This window comes from Corythoichthys intestinalis, chromosome 9 (genome assembly GCF_030265065.1).
Source record: "Corythoichthys intestinalis isolate RoL2023-P3 chromosome 9, ASM3026506v1, whole genome shotgun sequence".
Classification (NCBI taxonomy): domain Eukaryota; kingdom Metazoa; phylum Chordata; class Actinopteri; order Syngnathiformes; family Syngnathidae; genus Corythoichthys; species Corythoichthys intestinalis.
The window spans coordinates 43652023-43664506 of NC_080403.1; the positions used below are offsets into that span (position 1 = coordinate 43652023).

General features: G+C 38.5%; 2 protein-coding genes across 2 annotated transcripts in view; both read right to left on the reverse strand.

Moving 5' to 3' along the window:
* Nucleotides 1-368: 368 nt before the first annotated feature.
* Nucleotides 369-6874, reverse strand: LOC130922458 (prefoldin subunit 5-like). Its single transcript, XM_057847287.1, has 6 exons — nt 6739-6874; nt 6373-6475; nt 4188-4219; nt 4013-4087; nt 691-796; nt 369-552 (listed from the first exon to the last, which is right to left on the reverse strand). The coding sequence occupies exons 1-6, from the start codon at nt 6802-6804 to the stop codon at nt 479-481; spliced, it is 456 nt and encodes a 151-aa protein (XP_057703270.1). The 5' UTR covers nt 6805-6874; the 3' UTR covers nt 369-478.
* A 1868-nt stretch (nt 6875-8742) lies between these two features.
* Nucleotides 8743-12484, reverse strand: part of espl1 (extra spindle pole bodies like 1, separase) — a 42743-nt gene continuing 39001 nt past the window's right edge. Inside the window, exons 25-32 of the mRNA XM_057844863.1 lie at nt 12006-12128; nt 11666-11815; nt 11428-11595; nt 11225-11329; nt 11034-11149; nt 9646-9729; nt 9389-9553; nt 8743-9258 (exon numbers count right to left, since the gene is read on the reverse strand). Of these exons, the coding sequence (XP_057700846.1) occupies nt 9057-9258; nt 9389-9553; nt 9646-9729; nt 11034-11149; nt 11225-11329; nt 11428-11595; nt 11666-11815; nt 12006-12128 (1113 nt within the window). The 3' untranslated portion in view covers nt 8743-9056. The remainder of the gene's footprint in view (nt 9259-9388; nt 9554-9645; nt 9730-11033; nt 11150-11224; nt 11330-11427; nt 11596-11665; nt 11816-12005; nt 12129-12484) is intronic.

Genomic DNA, 12484 nt, shown 5'->3' on the forward strand with positions numbered 1-12484 from the left:
CATCTATTCGATCTTATTATTACACTGTACTATGACCTATTACATCACCACATTAGTCCATATCAAGTCTCCAGTAGAAAAATAGACAAGTGCCAAATAAAAACTGAGAGGTTGAAATTCATGCTTTTTGGGTTATGTTTGCAGAAACGCTTGACTGCAATTAAGATTACCACTAAAATGTTTTGGACAACACTAAAACATTGCCGATTCCTGATTTTCATGTCGATCTCCAAGTTTTGGTTCTATCCTTCAATTATCTGTAAATGTCAAATGGGTTGACTTGAAGCCTCAAACTGCTGTAATTAAAAAATAATCCTTATTAACTGAAAACATGCTAGCTGCATGGACATACATAAGTAGAGAAAAACTAATTATATTCACTTCTTTATTCACAAGTTATGAAAGAAGACTTCATAATGCAGGACATTTTACAGTTCTTTTTCACTCACAACACAGCATTGTTTAAGTCTTGCCCCAATTAAGCCTTGGTGCTGGAAGTCTGTTTACTCTGTTGTAGCTGTTGGATCTTCATGTTCATGACTTCAATCACAGCTATCAGACACCAGAAAGGACACGGAAAAACAGATTAAAATGAGGTGCTTACAAAAACACAGACCTATTGCAGAAAAATTCAACCAAGCTGTTTTTAACGTTTCTACTCCTATGCTTGTAAAGATTTGCGGGACTCACCTTGTTTCATGGCATGTTTTTCCTGAAGGGCGGGCTGAATTTTTTCTATTTGCTTTGTGAGGAAATCTAGTTTCCGTTTGAAGAATGCCTTTGAATCTGCTACATTCTACAAGAAAGGCAAATACAAGTTATACCTTGATTACCCGGTTTAATATGTTTACCGTAATTTTTGGACTATAAGCCTCTACCCACCAAATTTGACACCAAAACGGCATTTGTTCATAGGTAAGCCGCACTGGACAATGATCCACAGCTGTCCTCACTGTAGTATGGGATCTTTATACCAAAAGATATTAACCGGTAAAACTTTATTTGATAGCGGCATCAAAAGATGAAATGAACCACCATGAAGCTTTAAACCAATTGGCTTCAAAGCTTCATTTGGTTGTCACTGCTCCCTTGGGGTACACAGTCAACCTCTGCTGCTACCTGCTGTCAACACTGTTTTCATCCAACATGCCTCCTAGCATGCATGACAGCTAGTACTGCAACAATTAATCGATTAATTCGAGTATTCGATTAGAAAAAAAAACATTTGAATTTTGCTGCCTCCACTATTCGTTTAATCAAAGTGGTGTTGTAATGGTTTGTTTTGAAAGTGTTTGCATTTAATTTTATTTATTTAGGTGGATAACCTTTCCTCTAGTCTGCCTCATTTCACATTTCTGAACCCAGTTGCTCCCTGTTAAGACAAGCCAAGTTTTTGTTTGAGCTATTTTTTTTTTTTTAATGCATTCGTAATTTAGTTTAAAGGTATATTTAGCCTTTTTTTGTAGGAATATGTGTTTGAATTATTTGTTAAGAGCATTGTAAAAATGTTGGCATCTTATAGCATTTAAACTAGTGTACTTTTGATATGTAAGTTAGCCAATTGTTCTTTTGTTGCACATATATCCTCATTTATTTTTTTAATACCATTTGAAGCCCAGGTCAGGTATTTACATTTTTTATGTTCCTTACCCGATTAGTCATACCAACTAGTTCATCGATTAATCGAGTACTAAAATAATCGATAGCTGCAGGACTAATTACAGCGCTACAGATGTAAATAACACTTGAAATTCATGCTCTAAGTTAAATATTTCTTCAGTTACTCTTCCAGTTGTTTCATTAATTGCTAGCTCTGGTATTTGGTAACACTTTATTTGACAGTGGCACCATAAAACTGTCATAAGACCATCATAATGATGACATGACACTGCCATGACCATTAAAGAATGCTTATGACAAATGTGATGTTGTGTCATCCGGGAAATTATCTTACTTTTGAATAGATGTAAAAGATCCGAGCTGGACAGAAATGGAAAGTTGGTGACATACTTTGCCGGATGATACTTAATGACATCTGTCATTAGTAAGGGTGTAACGGTACATGTATTGAACCATTTCGGTATGTGGTGCTCGGTTCGGAACGGAGGCGTACCGGATGAGTTTCTGACGTAATGTAACCCTTTTCGAGGCTGTGAGTCGATCGGGTTACAGTTTGTGTAGATTATATTTACTCCGTCTTCTCTACTATAATGAGGACCAACACGGTAGGACAGTATAACCCAAAAACGTCAACCACGCGACAACGTGGCCGCCGCGAGAAGGCAGTGAAACGCGGGCGTTAAAGTCAATCAGCCAATGCACACCAGTCGCAGTGCGGCCGCGTGTTAGACGAGTCCCGGAAGCGGCTCAACACAACGCACGCGAAAAGAACGGCAGAGTTTATTATTTGACGCGAGACACGACCCTCCTGCGTCAATACTACTCCCGGCAGCTAGGATCGGGTAGACCGGAAGTCACTCGTGTAAAAATACGGTGGATCCGGTCAATTTTCAAACTAATATGCAATCGTAACCCAATTTTTGAGTCCATCAGATCTCTTGAGTGGTAGATCGGAGCACATTTGACTTGTCTTTGATTTACTGCCGTCTTCTCTGCTATAATCATAACCAGCACAGCTCCGTGTTCAATACAAAACCCTCCTACCACAACAAAACAAAAAGGAACTAATATTCACATACGAAAAGTTATATGTTACGACCCTGGCCGTCTAATAGTTAATTTTATGAGATTCTTCCAGTCAGCTGATCGTCGCCTCCACCAGCTGGCTACTTCCCCTCCCACTGTGACGACAGCTGATCAACGCAGGACGGACCGACGATGTCACCGCCGATGATTGGCCACGGAAAAAGACGCCAAGCTTCTTAAACCTGCCGCTGTCAACGCTCTATGAGGTCACATTTGACAGCATTCTGCCACGGTCCTCCTCGCCAGCTGTTTGCTCGCCATTCAGGCTCGTTTGCATTTGATCGCTAGTCTGATACACTCCCGCTTTTTCGGTGAGGTCTTTTGTGTTTATTCGTTATTGGATCGTTTTTGTTCACCACTGTAAATAAGAGCACTGAAGCAAGTAAGGGTAACTCACCATTTCTGTTCAACCCGTTTTCTCCTGTTTTGTATAGAGATTGTTGTGTAAATAAATTTGTGTCCACTCGTACATTTGTGTGGCTTGTTTTATGTTACGCCCTTCGCGAGCCGTACGATATAAATGAATACTACATCACATTTGTAAAATATAAACTCATAATAAAATAAATAATAGCCCATTTAAATAAAATAAATTGGAATGAGCTAAAACACCTGTAATTAAGTAATAAGAATACATAGATCCGGCTTACACAATTAAATTTATTAATTTCTGTGTGGCGCTTTAACTTGAGAAAATCCATCAATAAAGCTTTTGAAAACCGTTCATAAGAAAAAAAAATGACTCATTGAGGCATTTCATTTGTAAAATACATGTTAAAATCTTTGTCATTGGGATTGCTTTTCTCTTTAGCACAGGACTTCTTTTTTCTTCTTTCAGAAAGAAAGCTGACCAATACGCGGGGTCTGAAAGGCAAATTGTTGTTGGATTATCTTTAAATACCCACTACTTTTTGAGCAGAATTCTAGCTTTGTATAGGCTAATGTTCCTATTGTTGAAAGCACAAAGGTGTGTAATAAACAACTAGCACATTTATATTTTGCATTTTGTTTTCTTACTGTACCGAAAATGAACCGAAACGTGACCTCAAAACTGAGGTACGTACCGAACCGAGATTTTTGTGTACAGTTACACCCCTAGTCATTAGCATTCATTAATGCCCATGATAGTGTCATAATTATGATGTATGGTAGTCTTATGAAGCCCCTGTCAAATAAAGTGTTCCTACTAACCCAAATAAACAAACAAGTCGCAGGTATCAAAATGAGGGGGAAAAAGTAGCAGCTTATAGTTAAAAAATTACAGGTGTTATACAGGAAATACATTATAACGAAAGTGTTTACTTACCTTTTCAACATAATATCCTGTCCCCACATCTACTAAAACACGCTCCACATCATTTAATGTTCCAGGCACATACATCTACATCAAGTCATGTCAAGGAAAATTGCCTTTAAAGACTCATTATTAAAACAATGCATTGACAAAAGGGCTAGTGATGCCGAATACAGCTCAAGGATACAGAACTAGTTAGTGGGACAAGTAATTCTTTGCCTGCAAGACAAGATAAAAGCTCGTCAATAGTTGAGATCGAATATAGCATCATAGTAATTCTAATGAATTCACCATAAATCTAGGGATTTTTAGCATTTGGGCGAAATTTCATGATTACTTGAAAATCCACAATAAACTTCACGGTCCCGTTTATGCTCATCGCACCCGGGCCCTGTTCACATTTGTTCCGCCCCTGTGTCCGTGCATTGGCAAGTTTTATTCATTTCGTTAGGAGTGGGAACCCCTTGGTACCTCACGATACGATACGCGATACAAAGCTCACGATAACGATGATCTGACGATATGGCGATACAAAGATTATCGATACATTGGTCAGGAAATCATTCTCGACTATTCTACAAAAAAACTAATAAACAGATTAACAAGCTTCTGCTGTGAATTGGAATGAGTTTATCACTAGTAGACGTCAAATCCATTTGAACTGGGAGGGTGGCAGCGAATGAACGTTCATTCGCTGCCATCCCTCCCACTTCAAACTTAACAGTGGCAGCCAATGAGGTAATTTTGGGCTATTTCAGGTCAGTTACCTGGTGATTTTCAGTTACTTCCTGTTGATTTTGGGATATTTTACGGGTCGCTTCCTGTTTATTTTGAGTTACAGAACAGAAAGTGACCTGGGAATCACACAAATGAATAAGCAGTGACTCAAATTCACCAGGAAATGACCCGTAAATGCCCTAAAAATCGGACTCAATGACTGAATGCTCTGGTTTCGAATGAACGACCGTTACCAGTAGGGCTGCAGCTATCGAATATTTTAGTAATCGAGTAATGGTTTGAAAATTCTATTGATTAATCGAGTAATCGGATACCACATTTTTTTTTTTTTTTTTTTTTAAAGGTACAGAGCAATTATAAATATACATGAGAAAAAAAGACATTTAATCCAATATTGAACCATTTTCAGTCAATCAATGTCTATTTTTTCTGCAGTTGTTGAAAACAGCCAACAATTGAATCTCAGATGTGACTAGAAAAAATAATTCACTGCTTTCATTCAAAAAACTTCTAGATCTTATTAAAAAAAAAAACAAAAACATTTCTTACCTGAAAATGTAATTACACTTGATAACACAAATCACATGAAAGCTACGTGTTTCAATTGAATTTCCATTTGTGTCAAGCTGTTTTTAAGTTCTAGTTAAGTTTTAAGTTAGTCTAAACTGTAAGTACCGAGTTCTTGCAGTGTTCAAAATAAATGTATGATGCCTGCTGCTGTATTGGAGCACATTAGGGACCAGTGCTACTTGGTGTTTTATTCAGCAATGACTACTGAGCTAAAACCGAGTTAGCTTTACTATATTTTACACCCTCATCACTCTAGAGCGCTGTTTTTACAGATTAAATAAAACCTGTATGTAAGACACGTTAGCCACGCATCGACAGTGGTCATAATCAATCGAAACCTAGCCCTCCGAAGGGCTAACGTTACGTGAGCAAGTGACAGTAACGTTATATTTATTAGCGCTGGGAACGAGAAGTGTACTGCTTAAAGATGGCGGCTGTTTACTAATGCTGCCCAGACGCAGCCAAGTCTGTCATTTCGCATCTAGTTCTAAATGCATGCAATATCTATGAGACGCATCGGACACTACCTGCTAACGCACTAGTATCATGCGGGCGTAGTTTGTAGCGTTTTTTTTATTTATTTATTTTTTTAATTGCTTCTTCCTCTACGCACGTGACGTCAGCGCGCTGTCCCGCATTAAAAGTAGTCCGGGCAAAACGTGATGCTTAGAGCTGACAAAATTGAACGATTCCTCAAGGTCAATAAAATTACTCGGATCAGTTTTTAAACTCCAGTTACTCGAGTATTCGTTTCAGCTCTAGTTCCCAGTCTAAAGGGATTCGGCGTCATGCACCGTCAATGCTATTATGGTGGAAGATTTTGGTAGCAACTAGTTGGTTCCTTTTAATTTTAGACATTGACACCTTTTTAAAATGATATCTCGGTTCTTGGCAGGAGCATATCGATAACCTTTTGTGATACAAAGTATCACGATATATCACCATTTCGATATTTTGTCACACCCCTAATTTCGTGTCTAAACGAACATGGTTTCGAACGTTGACCAACCTTTAACTAGTTATTAAGTGCTGAATTACCCAGTATGAAAACATATTCCACCTACCTTGATTACTTTTGTTAAGAGAATTCAAATTATCTTTTGCGTCAGCAAATTTGGCCTGGACAACTTTGAGCTGGCTTATTGAGGACGTCAGGAACTCTATCTCCTGCAAAACAAAAAAACGATTTAAAACAGTGGCAATACCAAAACTGAAGCATGTACAAATGTCTGCAAACAACCACGCCTCATTTGGCTTATAACGGATTTTAATGGTGCAAAATAAGTGTGGGAGGTGAAGCCATGCCATCCATCTAAAAAAAAAAACCGTGGAGTATACTGTATTTAGTTCAATTACAGTCAATACAGAAACAACATTGTTTTTAACAGGCATTAACAAAAATTACAACAACAATAATAAAAGACACTTGCCTGGTCTAATTGGCTCTTTAGTCCCTCAAGTTGAGGCAAAGTCAGGTCCGCGAGATTTATCGCCATATTGGGAGTATGAGTGAGGATTTTCAGCGATTGCTTCCGGTTCAAGGAAGTTGTTCGGTTGTGTGAAAAGACGCCTCCTGCTGGGCATTCACGGGCATGCGGTACATGCGCGCGTGTCCAAAATTAAATGTTTCTCATTTTTTGTAGCCACCGCACCAAACAAAAAACGTTCCAAATATTGAATCCCAGGCAAAAATGATGCAAAATATTGACAACCCAAACCTTTAGTCACTTCAAATGGCAACTCTGTGGCTTTAAGAATTACTAACAGCACATCTACAACCCCTAGCAAAAAGTATGGAATCGCCAGTCTCGGACGAGCACTCACGCAGACATTTTATCATGTATAACAAACTCCGATAAAAAGCTTAGAAAAAATAATGAATTAGTTAAAAAATGCAAATCTTTAGCATTCAGAAACACTAAAAGAAATAAATAAAAACGTTGTGTTCAGTAAATGTTACTTTTATAGAGTAAGTGCAGGGAGCTATATGTAATCACTCCATTCTGAGGGGGGGGGGGGGGAGGAATCATGAGAAACAAAGAACAATCAAAACACATCTCTAGTATTTAGTAGCACCACCTCTAGCTTTTATGACAGCTTGCAGTCTCTGAGGAATGGACTTGAGTATTCTTCATCAATTTGGTGCCACCTCTCTTTGATTGCAGTTGCCAGATCATCCTTGCAAGTCGGAGCCTTGCTGTGGACCATTTTTCCCATTTCCGCCACAGGTTTCCATTAGGGTGGAGATCTGGGCTATTTGCAGGCGATGACATTGACTGGATGGGTCTTTCTCCCAAAATTCTTTAACAGTTTTAGCTCTGTGGTATAATGCATTGTCATTTTGGAAAATGACATTTTCAATTAAAGGGATAAGAAAGTTGTCTAAAATTTCAATGTAAACTTGTGCATTTATTGAAGATTTAACCACAGCCATCTCCCCACTGCCTTTGCCTGACATGCAGCCCCATATCAACGACTGAGGATATTTGAGGTTTTCTTCAGGCAGTCATCTTTGTAAATCTCACTGGAACGGCACCAAACAAAAGTTCTAGCATCATCACCTTGTACAATGCAGATTCTTGACAAGAATCTTTACAATGCTCAAACAAAAGTTCCGGCATCATCACCTTGTCCAATGGAGATTCTTGACTCTTGACAAGGTGATGATGCTGGAACTTTTGTTTGAGGAGTCATTGATGGCTTTCTCCACTTTATTGTGGCAACAATAAGAAAATTAAAAAAAATAACAGCAGACTGAAGCCACATTCGACCGCTAACTTTTGAGTGATGACGTGACTCGCAGTTCCCAATTTACTGCTAAATCGACTCGCAGGGGTGTCAATTGTTGAAATACCCTTCTGAGATTGAGAGTTGGTACGCTCTGTACGCAGCGGCGGTTTGTGCTGCGATAAACCAGCACAAACGATCGACAGTTGACACAATTTGTCGTTTTCAATCATAATGGGGGGCTACTTCAGATTGACCTATAAGAGTAAATATCTTCAAAACAATAGCAGCACAAACAAAACATTTTACAGTAGGAACGTAACAATTGACATCATTTTTATATAAATTTGCATCTGATGGGGGCTAACTTCACCGAGGTGTTTCAATCTAGACAAGCATTTGTCTATTTTGCTTGTGCTGGGAGTCACACATAATACTGTACCTAACAATTTAAAAATCAGAAAAAGTCTAATTAGGTATTAAGTGTATACTTAGCCAGGCCTATTTAATAAACTTGAACTCAGTTCTTCATGAACTTCCTGACTTTCCAGCTCTGATTTCCATTAAACATGTGTTGTGGCAAAATCAGCATATTTTGCAAACACAAACTACTGAAAAAAAAAAAAAAAAACTTGTAGATAAATTATGGTCATGCAAATTATACACCACAATTTATCATGTAATTACTACTTTCTGGGGTAAACTCAGACCAAACATTAGATATAAACTCCCACAAGAAAATGGATTTATTAATTTACAAATAACAGTGAATTATGGAACACAAAAGTTTAATTAAAAAAAACATATCAGTCTCATACCAGACTAATTACAAAATTCCATAAAATTTTTCAGCCTCACTAAACTATCGTTAAAAAAAAGTAACATTTTAGCTCCGACCAAGTACTAATACAAAATCTCAAAACCAAAGGTGAAGTTTAATCACCTTGAAAAGAATTAGGGGGCTTGGGGAATTAATATACTGCTTTATGCGTCAATCGGAGCTATAGATAACTGGCTTGCACTACCTCAACTGAATTGGCAAACCGTAGACTACAGGTGCGGCTCCTATGAGGTGTTTCATGTGTGTGGCTTCCCGTGATGGCCCCATATAATCCAGCAGCGCACTCCCAGATGTTGATGCGAACCAGGAGTCCAACAAAGCTTTGGTGAAGCGATTAATATCTCGATCCGTTACGTCCCACAGGTTTCCCAAAACAAAGGGGCTGAAGAGGAAGGAAACAATTTATCACAGATTTAGTACAGTAACTATACTATATATACTATACTATATATAGTCCTATACAAGTGTTTTTTTTTTTTTTTTTTTTAATTCCATGAAAGCCATTTTCTCACCAGCCTGCCATGAGGTAATAGAGGATAATGCCTTGACCCTCCTGATCCCCCCGCACAGCCAAAGCGGCACTGCTGCAGCCGATCAGCAGAGATGCGGCTCTCATTGGTCGATTCAGGACTGCCTGCTGGTCAAGGAATCGTGCGCCTGCACCATGCCCCAAATAACTAAGTGTCCAAAGGGATGGGAAAACAAGGTTATCTGCATTTAAAAAGCAAAACCACAAACAAAGTACCAAAAAGGTTCTTCCAAAACTTACAGGTATAGATCCTTGGTTGCAACCGCTCCTTCCAGCTGTCCCGATTTTGGTGCATGTCCACACACACCGTCCAAATTCAGCTTACTTAAAAAACGGTAGCAATGTGGGTGAGGAAACAGAAAAGTAAGACGTCGTGTAAATTTGTCCTCAGGTCATACAGCACATCTTTCTTTAGCTTCCGTCAGTTACCGTATTTTTCAGACTATAAGTCGCATTTTGGGGAGAAATTTGATAAAATCCACCACCAAGAGCAAACATTTCATCTTTAAAGGCAATTCAAAATAAAAACAGAATAAAGAACAACAGGCTGAATAAGTACACTAACGTTATATGAGGCATAAGCAACGAACTGAGAACGTGCCTGTTAAGTTAATGTAACAAAGCTATTAAGGCTGCAGCTTTCAATTATTTCAGTAGTCGGTTAATCGATGAACTAGTTAGTTCGAATATTCGAGTAATCGGATAAGGAACGTAAAAAATTTAAATGCTCGAGCTTAGCCTCAAAGGGTATAAAAAAATAAATGAGGATCTAAGTAAAACAAAACAATTGGCTAATTTACATTGCAAAAGTCCACTAGCTTGAATACTATAAAATGGCAACTTTGTTTTACAATGCTCTTAACAAATGGTTCAAACACATTTTCCCACCCAAAAAAAAAACAACAAACAAAAAAAACTGCTTAATACACCTATAAACTAAATTACGAATGCATTAGAAAAAAACTAGCTCAAACAAAAACTTAGCTTTTGTTGGTCTTAACAGGGAGCAGCTGCATTCAGCCATGTTAAATGAGTCATGTGATATTCACTGTTGTGAATAGAAGGTATCCACCCAAATAAATAAAACTAAATGCAAACACTTTCAAAACAAACCATTACAACGCCACTTTAAACGAATACTCGAAGCAGTAAAGGTTAATTTGAATCTTTTTTCCTAATCGAATTACTCGAGTTAATCAATTAATCGTTGCAGCACTAATAGCTTTTAAGTTATTCAGATAACTATAACAAAGAACAAGCTAACAAGTTCACTACTTGCAGCTTGTAATCTGCAGAATATGGTTTTCTTTTTGGTGCCATTTTGTTCAGCCCTTCTCAGTTGTTTTTATAAGTTACCGCCAACAGTTGAAACAAAGGCCTTTAGTGCCCTCTTGCGGTTTAGTGTAAAAATAACATGTGAAAGGATATAATAACGTGTTAACAATTTCACACAAGTCGCTCAAGAGTATAGGTCGCACCCTCGGCCAAACTATGAAAAAAGAAAAAAAATGACATAGTTCGAAATATGCGGTATTTGATTTTAGCTTGGATTTTTTTGTTTGGGCTTCTCTACCACCAGGTCTTTCAAGCTTTATGGGCAAAAACCATCATGTAACCCTTTGTCTCACCTGCTAAGCAACTCTTTGAATTCTTTCTGCGTGTTTTCCAAATTGGCATCAGGGTCCAAAAGATAAAATGATTTCTGTGTGTCCACACCACTGTTCAGGATGGACTGAGGGTCATTCTGAAAGGGGAAGATGACAATGTCTTGATGACCGATTTCACACAGAATATGAATACAATCAATAAGAGATCACACCTCTTTCTGGACGCTCAGTCCTATCAACGACTGCAAAGATGGCATTCGGCTCACAGATCGGAACTTTAAGAAAGAGATGCTCTCCCATGGTAACTTCTGAAGGTGCTGTAAAGTAAATATCAGTTTGGAATCCATGAAAATCCAACCTCAGATGGCAGAATATATTGTTTGGTGTGACAAATCACGAATTGAGACTTCAGTACCCTATCCAGAATGAGGACCGTGTGACCACAAGGCACCTCTCTGTCTGGAAACTGCCAAACAGCAGATCGGAGAATCTGCTCACAATCGTCATCCCATTCGGGACAGACCCCCTGGGCAAAGCTTCTCAAGTCTTTTTGAGAGAGTAACGGGCTTGCAGAAAGAACAACCTAGACGAAAATTAACTTGCTGTTCTATTGCTCAACAGGTTTTTCAGATGGAAGGGACTGGGGATCATACCTTTAACATCTCCTCACTGGCTGTAATCCCCTTGGCACACAAAATCTTGGAAAGGTGCTTGGCCTGAGATGCGAGCTTTTTATCCATTGAAAGAGGCAGAAAAAGGCTCTTCCAGCATCCCAACAATTGCTCCATCTCTTTCAGCAATAGCTAGAACAAGTAATCCAGATTAAAATCAACACTTAATTTAGTAATATTTGGCACAGTACAATACCCTTGCTCATCCATGCAATAATAAAAATAAAGGTCATTTGATCACCTTGGACAATAAGTATTGGTCTTGCTCAATATTTTGTTTTGGATGTAATATTTAGTGATTAGAAGTGCACCTGTTCCATACCTCAACTCTTAAGTCAAGCGCCCTGCAGCCTTCCCACCACAGAGCTTTCTCAGACACATGGAGCACAGTCTTCTGATCCACTTTAATAGCATCCATCTCCTGGACCAGCCCTCTTATAGAGTGCTTTACAACAGAAGAGAGTTGTTGGCCAAAGTGTCAATGAATGAAACGTGATTTTAGTCACCAAGAAGTGAAGGCTGTGTTTTGTTGAGATAAATGCTCGGGATGCGCTGAAAAAACCGAGGTTGAAAACCTTCAACAATGCACAACATAAAATAAGATTTTTTAAAAATCCATTTTAAACACTACACTTTTTGGTCAAAGGTTGAGATGCATGACGTTTTGCCCAGACTATTATTAATGCAGCACAAGGTCCTGACGTCACATGCGTAGAGGAAGAAAGGAGAGGCGGCGGATATATTTGATTTCAACCACGCATGAATATATAGGTAACGAAGAAGTCGACGAAAGCGAAGAGA

Excerpts from the sequence above, each read along its gene's own strand:
- LOC130922458 (XM_057847287.1), bottom strand. The coding sequence starts at position 6,804 with ATGGCGATAAATCTCGCGGACCTGACTTTGCCTCAACTTGAGGGACTA. Across the intron at positions 797-4,012 it reads CAGGATATTATGTTGAAAAG|AATGTAGCAGATTCAAAGGC; the intron begins GTAAGTAAACAC and ends CCTTTCTTGTAG. Across the intron at positions 553-690 it reads AAAACATGCCATGAAACAAG|CTGTGATTGAAGTCATGAAC; the intron begins GTGAGTCCCGCA and ends GGTGTCTGATAG.